Source organism: Anomalospiza imberbis, chromosome 4 (assembly GCF_031753505.1).
Source record: "Anomalospiza imberbis isolate Cuckoo-Finch-1a 21T00152 chromosome 4, ASM3175350v1, whole genome shotgun sequence".
NCBI lineage: Eukaryota > Metazoa > Chordata > Aves > Passeriformes > Viduidae > Anomalospiza > Anomalospiza imberbis.
The window spans coordinates 53,226,949-53,239,034 of record NC_089684.1 but is presented as its reverse complement, the minus strand read 5'-3'; the positions used below and the strand labels follow the sequence as shown (position 1 = coordinate 53,239,034).

General features: G+C 37.6%; 1 protein-coding gene across 3 annotated transcripts in view; it reads right to left on the bottom strand.

Annotated features, from left to right (window-relative positions):
• Positions 1–12,086, bottom strand: part of ACOX3 (acyl-CoA oxidase 3, pristanoyl) — a 32,002-nt gene that overhangs the window by 4,813 nt on the left and 15,103 nt on the right. For all 3 annotated transcript variants that reach the window (XM_068188582.1, XM_068188583.1, XM_068188584.1), the window contains 8 exons: positions 9,872–9,968; positions 9,301–9,483; positions 7,890–8,012; positions 6,166–6,286; positions 5,548–5,667; positions 4,284–4,397; positions 2,829–2,944; positions 112–286 (listed from right to left, as the gene is read on the bottom strand). In XM_068188582.1, coding sequence (XP_068044683.1) covers positions 112–286; positions 2,829–2,944; positions 4,284–4,397; positions 5,548–5,667; positions 6,166–6,286; positions 7,890–8,012; positions 9,301–9,483; positions 9,872–9,968 — 1,049 coding nt within the window. The remainder of the gene's footprint in view (positions 1–111; positions 287–2,828; positions 2,945–4,283; positions 4,398–5,547; positions 5,668–6,165; positions 6,287–7,889; positions 8,013–9,300; positions 9,484–9,871; positions 9,969–12,086) is intronic.

Genomic DNA, 12,086 nt, shown 5'->3' with positions numbered 1-12,086 from the left:
TGAAAATTTGGTCGAGATCATCATTAGGATTCCCTGCCCCGGCCAGGGAATACTTTTTGTACTTTTTATAAAAAAGTGAAATGCACAGCACATTCAGGGAGCTGATCTCACCTTGGTAGAGCACGGCCAAGTGTTTACTCAAGGACCAGAGCCCATAGAGAGCACTGAGATCCCTAAGCACTGGCTGCAGAGCTGCTGGGACGCCGGGATCGTGAGTGTAGTCGTGGTAGCGCTGTAAGGCTGTCTGCTCAATAAAGGCAAGAGCCAGAGACCGACAGTAGTACACCTTAGGAGACAGGGAAGAAGAACAATGAGTAACAAAATACAAAGAACCACTCCTCAGCCTGTGCAGCATGGCATTGGTCTGGTGAAGTTAGTGGAGTTCTGCTGATTCAGGTGTGATGATCTAGCTTGAGAAATTCTAAGAAACAGTAGGAGAAAACACTTTCCACAATGTCTATGCAAAGGTTACTTATGAAAAGTCTCATGAAATGCCTGTTAAAAGTAAGATTGAATCCCTATTACCAGTGTAATTTGGCAGTTGCACCCAGGCTCTATGGCATCAAGAAGCTACATCAGAGAGAAGCCAATTTAAAATCAGGTCTGCTGATTTTAGGATTGTTAAGAAACCTACATGAATCTAGAAGGCAGAAGGTAGGTTTATATTTATTTGATATGATCCATAGCTTTATAAAGAAGATAAAATCTTCCTATTGAAAAATTATTACAGTCCCTTCAAATAATAAACAAAAATCTGATCATGTCAGTATGAGGGGATTCTGTTGATGGATTGCAATAGATTGCAGTGTGTTTTGAAGGAACTGTTCAACTAGTCCTTTTCAACTATCTGATGAGAAAGACAAGTCACCAGTTACTGTTAATGCAGAGTATAAAACCTGAAGTGATTGTATGTACTTAGATAGGAACACTTGTCTACATTTATATACTTCAACTTTGCTATACGTGCTGCCATGGACAAGATTGCTGACTGACAACATTCTAGCTGGTGAACAGCAGGGGAATATGATGCCATTGCTCTCCTAGCTGACTTGCTGCAATGATGTAACTCATGTTTGCTTTGTTTTGTTAAGGTTTGGGTGTTCATTTTTTTTTCATATAGAATTAGTTTTAATTATTTTCTTTTATACTTGCATTATCCTTGCATTTAGATCCACTGCAGCATATAAAAAAGGCATATTCCAAAGATCACTATCTCTCTCAACAGCAGCTGCTCAGTGGCACACTTATGTCCAAGCTCAGATACATTTATAAACAGCAAAATACACATCCTCTATTCTCTGCAACATTACAGAGTACTGCTCCCTTACTAGGTGTTTTTTTGAGATATGCTAATTCCCTAGTCAGAATGAAATAAGTCTTAACATCACAAATGAAGCATTAAGAATTATTTTCCTGTTGTTCTCCCCTATAATTCTATTTTCCTCTTTCCCATTTCTTGCACTTCTGTATTGTTTCTATCAATCTGTGCCCAAACCAAAATAACCTAGGGATAGGCTAGGAATCTCTTCCAGATCCCCCATAGCATGAACAAATATTTTGTATTAGCCAACCACTGGGCTGACAGAAAAGTGTTTCTTCATGCCGAGAAAGTTTTAATTCAAATATGTACATGTCTTCAAAGCATAGCTTGTAAATAATTTTCAGATGTTTTTGAGGCATGACATTTAAAATAAAAACTCCTTCTGTCCTGAGGATGAATTGTAGGGAGAAAAAAAACCCTAATGACCTAAAGTATATCAACACCTATCTCAAAAGCATTTGTGTGCCTGAACCTCTTGGAATTCTAAATATAATAGATAAGACAATCTTAATACTTCTGAGCTCACCATTCTCTCTAATGCACTGCCCCCAGCACCAGCTTCACCAAAACCTGGCTAACTGACAATCAGACTGGAGTTTCTGGCAATTCCCATTCTGGATTTGACCCTGAAGAGTTTCTCTAATAAGCTGCTTCTAGGGTAAAAGCAGGAAAAAAATTGTCCACTCTACCAGTGGTTTCACACTGATCATCCCCTGTTGAAGCCAGACTGGGTCTTTCTAGGTGCAGAGTTGAATGCTGACTATTCCTTCCTGCTGTGTTTCAGCTTTGCAGATAAAGTAAATGACAGCAATCATCTTAAGGGAACAGACCTTTCCCAGTGACAAATGACAAGTGCTCATTCTTTGGATGTGAGCCAATTTTTCTCAATGGCGGTAGTAGAGGAACCTGGTGAGCTTGGGGATAAATACTGAAATTTGGAGTTAAGCCATTCCTAGCTGTTAAAACTCTCTGGTGAGAGAGTGGATCTGCTATATGTAAATTGTCAATGTTTCCTTTTCAGGTTCCAATGCTGTCAGTCTGGTATCTTTCATGAGTACTTTGCACTATAGGAATTAGAGATGAAAAAGACCTATTAGGTCATCTAGTTTACCTACCTGCCAGAGCAAGATTCTTTCCTACACTATGTATTTGGCCACAAGTGCAGATGGAGAAGTAATAATCAGATGCTGCAGTGTATTTAATACTAACAGGTTTAGTCTTCAGAAGTTGTGCTATCAAAATTGCAGACATCACACAGCACATGCCTGTAACTTTTCTGAAGGGAAATATATCCTGAATATATCCTGGAAGACTTCTGCTGTCGGTAACTGTCCTCATGCTATCATGCAATGCACACGGTCGGGTATTAAGTGTTATTAGTTGTTTGACTTGCTGCTTTATGGTTCAGGAAATTGTACTTTATGACACAAGAAGATAAAACTAACAGAAACTGACAAGACTTGGATGAAAATAAATAAATAAAATAATAAAGATTATTAAGTATTACCTGACAGTTGTTTTTTGCCTCAAAATCACTTTGTCCAGCCTGCTTCTCCTTATTCATTTTTAGGTAACTTTCTCGGAGCAGGTAGCAAACCAGCCATTTATAAGCTGCTAAAGGAACTAGGAAAAAGAAAAAAGCAAAATTCTTAACATTCACAGTTCTGATGCAAGAAGTCACATGAAAATTCTACTACAGTCCCAGATTTTTTTACTAGAGATGAAAAGTGAAAGCATTAACTAATCAGTCCATTGACAAGCCACTTTTTCCATTAATGTAGATACAATAAATATCTGGGGAGAACAGATTGTAAGGGTACAGTGAAGACATCATCATGTCTGGCCATACACTACTTCAAACTGACCCCAAGCTGGAAGACAAGGTGTAGCCACAGCTCAGTTTAGACTTCTTACTTGAATAATTTTTTTTGCCTTTTTTTTTCCTTAGGCCTGCAAGGTACAAAGTCTCTTCTCAGAATACAAGAACAGAAGACAGTCCACAATTACTGGAAGCACTGACTTGCAACACTGTTTTCATTGGTGGCTGAATGTAATCACATTTAAATTACTAGCTTTGTACGTAATTGTGTCATATTTCTAAGAGCAGCCTAGAACTATTAAGGTAAAAAGTTATTCACTATGAAGTCCTTGCATGAATCCAGCTTGCTTGTTTCTTAGCTGAAGATTTAATGTAGAGTATACCTTAGGGTATAGGGAGTGTTCACATGCTGCCTAAATTAAGGCATCTAGATTAACAGTCCAGTTTCTAACAGAATGGATCAAGAGACAGATTCAGACCCTTTTAAAACCATGGTCTGGTTCAGTAGGTATTGCATGAGAGGAGAAAACACATGCTGTTGCTCTCTCATTAGGTGTTGGTATTCTTTTTAACTTTTGTGTCCAAGGGCCAGTCTGGGCTCAGTGATAAAGGGGAACAACATCTAATGTCATACTTGACTTGGTTATAGCAGAGTAAAGCAGGAAAACTATAGAGAACTCTTTTTCCACCATTTCTCATTTTTTCTCTATACAACCAAAAGCATCTGTCAAAAGCAGATGAACTTTATGCCTTTTCAACATACTTGTAAATCCCTTGAATGGTTTACTAAAAGAAGCTATTTTAGTGATAGAAGGGAGTGGCAATCAATCCCCTTAGAACAGGAAAACAGCAATACAGTGGTGAAAAACCCTAACTCACAGATGTTATTTCAGAGAAAAAAAAAAGGTAAAAAATAATATCTGATGCTATCCTCCAGTCCAGAAATGAATTTGGGGAAAATAGAATGTATTTTGAAATGCAAACTATGTTCTCAGTAAATAAAAATGCATGTGATACAAAAAATGTCAGCAAATATGACAAATATCTAATAAGTAGCAGAGGTTGAATCTCAAATCTCTGGATACTTTCCTTTGGAAAGGAATTTAAAATTCTGGAATCAGTTTATTAGTAGCAGAAGCCTACCTGAGGAGTCCATGCAATCTTCAACGCTCATGGCTGTGAATTTCCAGCCAAGAATATGATGGTAGTCTTGCAAAAAGTTTATTGTTCCCAAAGGGGATTCAAAAGGAGCTTTATCTGAAATACCAGAGAAAATAAAAATGATTTATGAGAAAAGAAATCAGACTTTTTGGAACTAAAAGCCTATTACAAAGCCATGCATACACTTGACAGCCCAGATGCAATTAGACCATAATACTTATTTTATTATGGCCTAGTCCAGCCAAAAGAGGACTGGTAGACAAGTGTGGAAAAATCTGACATCACTGCCTGTAATTATTCCCCATAAGATTCAATTCCAACTGCTGAATTTTCCAGCTCTGTAAGATGCTAGTGAAACTTATTGCTGGAAAACTGAAACAAATTCTAGAGAGCTACAAGATGTGGTGATGGATATTGCTACCAAGTCAGGTGATATGAACTGTTCCAAGTACAATAAACAGACTTATGATGACTTTACCAATACAGAGTCACAGAATCAAAAAATGGTTTGGGCTGGAAGGGACCTTCAATGTCATCTTGTTCTAACCCTCCCATCCTAGACAAGGACACCTTCCACTAGACCAGGTTGCTCCAAGCCCTATCCAGCCTGGCTTTGAACAGGGATGGCTCCATCCAGGTCTCATCACCATTGCAGAGAAGTATTTCTTCCTAACATCTAATCTAAATCTCTCATCTTTTAGTTTAAAACCATTTCCCTTTGGCCCATATTATCGGCCCATGTAAAAAGCAGCTCTCCCTCTTTTTTATAAGTACTGAAAGGCCATAATGAACCTTCTCTTCTCTAGGCTGAAGATCCCCAACTCTCTCTCTGTGTCTTCATAGCAGAAGTGTTCTAGGCCTCTGAGCATCTTGGTGGCCTCCTCTGGACCCTCTCTAACAGGTCTATGCAATGCACACGGTCAGGTATTTTCTTCTGCGTAGAACCCCAGATCTGGATGCAGTGCTGAGGTAATTTGGTTGAACTAAACTGCACTTCTCAGGGGGTGAGAATCAGGCTTAACCTGATTAGGGATGGCAAAACATCTAGCTGGCTGCTGCAAGGCAGAAGAAAGAATATTTCTTGCAGCAAGTATTGTGAATGTACCATATAATGGAGTCTGAAGCACCTTATTTATGCTCCACAAAATTATTACATGACTGTCAATTGCTTTCAGTATGAAATTACCTCTTAATTCCATTAGCTACACACTATTTGGTCCAGTAAGATTCCACAATGAAAACATACCTCTTATGCAATTCATCCAGCTCATTAAGTAGTTGCTGGTTTGCTGAAGCAGGACATTGTTATCTCCCTCATATGTGCAGTTTGGATCATTGTCATTTCGGATTTTACCCAGACGATTCACTTAAGAAGAACAAGTGCATGGTTTAATATATTGCAACATATTATTAGAAGCTAAGAGAGATTAAATAATTATTCTGTGGCAAAATGCAGGAGAGCTGTCTATTCCTGTATGCAAAACTACTGCTACAAACAGAGGAGCTTGAAAATTCACTGATTACCTTGTACTATAAAGATTTTAGAAAAGTGTGGCATTAAACTTACAAGAGAAATTTTCATCTAAAAAGTCTGCATCTTTATATTTCAAACCGAGAATGAATTACTGGTAGTTGTACTGAATTACTTGCAGTCTGTCCAAATGCTGGTGCAGATCCTATACTGGTTTAGTGAGGATTTTTTATGACTTCAGGTATGAAATAAAATTTAAAAATATGGATATGAGGATAAAATACTTTCTAAACACATTGCTAAAATTCAGAAATCACAGCACAACAGCAGTCAGAGAACACATCAAAATAACCATTCTCTTTTTGATCAGTGCATGCAGTGTCTGTAACTTACTGGCAAGGTATCCATGCCCTCCACAAGCTTCTCGGCACTCCTGGGCTGCTTGCTGAGCAGTCCAAGATGCCAGCGATTTGCTGGCAGCAGATAAAGCATGAATCTCACGTCCCAAATCAGCCTTTGTGAAAAACAAATTATAAATGAGGAATAACTTTTATAGAAATTAAGCTGGTGACCAGCTAAGGCCATAGATACTGCTTTATCACGAACAGTAACTGGCAATACAGGCATAAAACTCTCTGAGATCTATGTAAGTGCAAAGCATATTCTTTGGTGCCACAGAAGATCTCTGCCACAACTGAGGAACCTTCAGCACCAACTTTCCTGTATGAGACAGCAATAATTTGTGTCAGGTAATGGGCACATTGGTGCATCTTAGCTCAGCTGTACTAGCAGGCACAGCACTGAGTGAGTTAATTCACCACCTGCCAAGCTTTCCCTCCCAAAAATGGAGAAGCAGGTGGTTGAGGGTGGCCAAAAAGGCTTCCATTCCCTCTGTAGCATAAGCAGTATCTCTGTCCCCAGCCAGCGATATGATATTTATAATATGTATTGCATAACACAGTTTTCACTGATCTTTTAAGCATCAGTTTTGCAAAGAGCAGGAAATTTTTATGTACACCCTCAGAGACTCCAGAGAATCACAGTAGCCTGCATTTACACTAACTCTGCCAACCTGCCTTTGAAAATGCATTTGGAATTCTGGTTTCTGGAGACAGGGGCTTGATAAAACCAAAGCTTGTTTAAGACCACCTCCCTGACTGGAGTTAAGATCTCCTGTAGAACAAAAGGAATCCATAAGGATTACATTCTTAAAGTTTTCAACAATAAGATTTTTTCCTAGCATGACTTTTTCCTAATAGCCATTGTTTCCCCTAAGATTAGTGACTGCACTGCAGACCTCCAGAGATGAAGTATCAGGTAAAAACCTGATATCAAACCTGAATCAAATAGATTCTTCTGTGCTTTACGCGAAGAGGAGAAATTAAAATACCCCACCATTGGTTCAAATTATTTTCTGAGCTTTACTTTAGCTGAAAAAAACCTTGAGGACTTAAGTAAGACCTGAGCAATAAACACTCAATATGTAGACCTTAAATTTTTTTTATTGCCAAAATTTATAAAAATAAATAAAATTCATATGCTGTAAAAACACAATACTGCAGTTAGTTTGATTAAGAATCAGTCCTTGCACAGAGGCTGACAGATTTCCTCTGTAAAGGGATGACTTCCAGTGGGCTGATTCTGAATGAAAAATTCAGCATTAAGGCTCAAAAGTCAACTTTTTTTGCTAAAAATATTTATTTTAATGCATGAATTTGAATTCCAAACTCAAGTCAGCCTCAGAGAGTCTGTATAGGAATTAAGATTAGTATATTTTCAGAAAATCTTTGATATGTGTTCCCTGTAGGTTAATTTACAACAATTATAACCTGAATTTACACTATCATAATATATTTATGATAAAAAATTCTGCAAGAGAACACAACCCTCAATCCCACAGAAATCAATAAAATGTTAATCACTTCATCAAAACTAATCTGCATGCTTTTCTAAATGCAACTTCAATCAGTACTTTGCATACCCCATATTTCTGAGATATTGCTCTATCATTCTTGATCATAAGAGAGCCTAAGACATCTAAATAGGTCTTCCATTTAACAGTTTACAGTTTATTATAATAAGAACTCAGTGAAGAGGAAATATGTAAACAATCTCACCTGTCTCTGACTCCTTTGCTTTGTCAAAATACCTGCATAAAACTCTAAAAAGTTCTCAAACAGGGACTTTGAGAAATGATCTAAGGCATATGCAGCAGCCAGATAAGGTAAAAGACGCCATTGCTGGAAAGAAAAGAATTAAATTGATTTGATTACAAATTGATATATGTTTTTAATGTTATTATATTGAACCAACTCGTTCATTTTTACTGTGTTCAAAATGGAAAACTGCTTAATGGAGAAGAGAACAAGAACCACCTATAATATAATTTAATTACATTTAATTATGTTATAGGTGGTTATTGTTCTCTTTATACAAGTTATGGTTATATTGTTTTAGTTCTCACATTTCATGAATTTATGATAAGCATTCTGTTAAACCAGGGAAAAAGTACACTAAAGCTTTGGGGACCAAAGACATATTTTTGCCATGTGTTTATAAAATGTCTGGCATGCCAGGGTCAGTCATGATTCATAAGTTTCTTCTGTACAAACATGACAGAGGTTGTAACCATTTCATGGGGCTCACGAAGGAAAAGAAAAACTGCTTGAAAGTCTTTGTGGTAAAGGAAGAAGGGAATGAGAGTTTCAGCAAGCAGAACCCACAGAACAAGCCAAAACTGGGAAAAACTGAGACTCAAAGAATTGTGGAAAGCAGACTCTGCCTTATTCAGAAATGGTGGAAGGAAGGCCCCTTCCACCAGTCTGTGGAAACTCATGAAATCTTTCATCATTGCAAGAAAAGTGTCAACCTGGAAAAAGGCACCCACACTGCAAGGACCAACTGGGCAGGTTTGTTTTCAGCATTCCTTATATAATAACCCTTGCCATTCAGCAGATCTGAGTTTTCCCCTTTTCCCAGTTATTCTACATACAGTTTTTCTATTTTTTCAGAGCAAAAAGTGTTTCTCATCTGCATAAAATGCAGCTAAACCTTGGTTATATTCCTCTTAAATCAGTATTAGCCTGGGACTTCTCCACAGTGAATGTTATTGAGTTCTGTACTTTTAAAGCATACAGGCTACAAACGAGAAACAGCTTAGCAACAAAAGAAGCAGTGATATTTTGAAACAAATGCTACTTTCTAAAACTGCAGTACTTTTGCATGTGCATGTAAAAACAGTCTTTCTCTTAAAAGGTTACTATTTTAGAAGACAAACATTTCTAGGTACTTCAGAGAAACATGAATTTTTTTGGTTTTGCTATTCCAAGAACTTATTTTAAAAGCCTGGTCATGCCAGGAGAAGGCTTTGAGCTGGAATGAACCCCCACAGCTGTACAAGAATGATGCTTCACATGACACAGACAACTTTAATTTCATTAACTTCAGAGTCCCTACTGTGATCTGCAGAAGCTCTGAATGTGAGTTTCATTATATAGAAGTCTGTAGATTGAATTCCAAAGTATTTACCTGTGTTTGATATTCAAGGACAGGTATTTCTTCATCCTCAGTTGGTCCAAACTGTCGGCGAGCTGCTGAGAAGCGAATGGCTATTGCCAAGGCAAGCTTTAAGTTGGTTGTGGAAAGTCCTGTGATCATAATTCTGCCAGTGGACAAGGATCCCAGAGCTATACCAAAACGTTCTTTAACCTCCTGAATGAATAGAAGGCACAAAATGAATGCTGAGGCTAACATTTCATTTTACCCCCATGAAGATGCAACTTGGTAGCATGATCAGAAGCAATTTTGCCAATTTTGTCTCTTGACTCATTCAGGTGAGACTCAGAATAGTCTTGCCTGAGCACAGTCAAACTCTAAACTCTTTGCGATCAGTGAGTATGAACTTTGATAAAGTCTGCAAGGTGAGTTGAGACATCTCTGAAATGCAAATAAAAAACCAATATTCATTCCTCATGTGAAATTACCAACAGCCTTCTTAAGTTCAGGTATCCAGTACTTCCTGACATAAAAGGCCCATCGCTCTGTCTCTCAACCGACTTATACCTTTGTATATTTAATAAAACAAACCCTTGTTTCATACCTTGATAGAACTTGAGTACTGCCCCTCAGCTGTGACATCTCCAGCTATATTCAGTATGTTTTCTTTTGGTATCCTCACATTGTGGAACATGGCAAATCTGTTTAAACAAATTCACAAACAGTAAAACAATCTATGTCTACATAGTCTGAGGTGTTTATATTACAGAAAAAAGGTCACAAGAAAGAAGGGATTGCAAAATTATCTCAGGCATGTCAGTGAATTGAAAACAGAGCCCATCAGACCAGGTAGGCAATTTTAGGGAATTATGCCTGGGACAACAAAGACTTTCAGATTCAGAGCAGTACAACAAATTCAAGAAGAGAAATTATTTGTTATAACTCTTTGGATTTTTAGTTTTTTGTTTTAAAAAGATGATGTTTACAAAACAAAAAATACCACCTTTGACTCTAAGAGACCATTTTAGCAGCTTTGTAAGGAAAGAAGTAAAAAAGAATGGAAGGATGAGCAATGTATTCTGGTTGAGGAACGAGACAAGTAAAGATACTTATTAGAGACCTTGTACACAGGCAGTTTGAAAGGTACTTTCACTGACACCTCAGAAAGCTGAACTGAATTCTTAGGCTGCATGGCTGAGGTTGCCTAGGTTGGAATATCAGCAGTCAGAAAGCTTGGGAAGATGAACAACTTCCTTCTGCTGCCTTGAACAGGACTGGGCCATTCTCATTCCAAATAATTCCCTGCCTCAAATAATCCGGCAGAATTGTATTCTTAATTGAGGTGTTGTTTAGTCCAGTCTGGAGACTGCTTTGGAATAGAGACACTATATATTTTTATGAGTCCAAATAATAGACCTGTGAGGATCACTCATTCTACTGCAATACAAATAAGGACATGGCTGAAATAGTGCCCTGAGAAGGAACTCAAAGGAAAATTTTCCTTTGTTTAAACTCAAATTACGAATTCTATTCCCTGAAATGTGGCATCTTAGAAAAGGAAGAGCAGGATAACAATTTCTAAACTGCAGCACTCCAGCAGCAATAAAGAGGGAAGTTCTTAAGATAGGGAGAATGTCCTGAGTATTCATATTCTTCAGGAAGAAAGTGATTGAACCTTTTCACCCAGATGGGCAGCACAATTTGGCACAGTAACAGCAGCATCAACCCCACTAACAAATATCTCACTATCTAAGAGCACTTGAAAAGCTGTATTTGTAATCAAAGAAAATTCCTTTTTCCTGCCAATAAAGGCTGATCTATTTAATATGGCTCACAAGAGCCAGGTCTTTCACATTAATAAATTACATAAGGGCTGAATTGCTGCATGTGCTTTTCAATTATGAGTTGTTTCCAAGGAAACATATCTGAGCACTGAATTTATTCAGCCTTAGAGATACACAGCATTTTCAGACTTAGACACCGAGAAAGGCATGCTATCCTAACCAAGAACCAGCTGCCTCAACAACTCCAGTAAGTGCTTTGTTAATGCCAATTTCAGTGAGACTACACTACTTAGTAATTGAAGCAAATTCAGATTTTCCAAAAATCTGATTTTCGTCTACGTTACTATTTTTTTCATATCACTGAAAACAAAAAACCTTTTTCTAGAAAGATCTTTTGGCTAAATTCCAATTCTCTGCTCCCTATATCCCAAACAGAATCATAACTAAAACTGTACAACAATCAATATTTTTAAGCAATAGCATGCACCTTAGAAAGAACTTGAGCTTTTAAATCATTATTACTCATTACTTTAATTACAGAAGAGTGTGTATTGGCAAGGTTTAGGTTTCTAGTTTACACTCTTTTTTCACAGTTGCTGTCCATCTACAGAATTCCAAGAAGGTGCTTCCTCCTAGGACCTTACAATGGAAGCATAAGGCAGGAAGCTACAAATACATTCAAACAGTGAAGCAGACACTAATTACTGAAGAATATTGTCCTGACAGGATTCCTGCCAGTCACAGCACAATAGCAGCTCATCAATGGCATTTTTTACAAGTCATTAGGGCAAATGAGAATTTTAAGAAAAAATCCGAGTGATGAAAGTAAGAGAGCTCCATAGATGTTTATAAGGATTCCTCCCAAGAAGGAAAGGATGCATGGAAGGAAGCAATGAAATATTACTTTTAAAAGCTATTGAATAGGTGATAAAAACCGGAATTATAAAGCCAGACTAAAAGGAAGAATTGACCTAATAGGGAGATGATACAATCTTTGGGGCACATACTAGGACCTTATTTTCAAAGGGCTCCAGT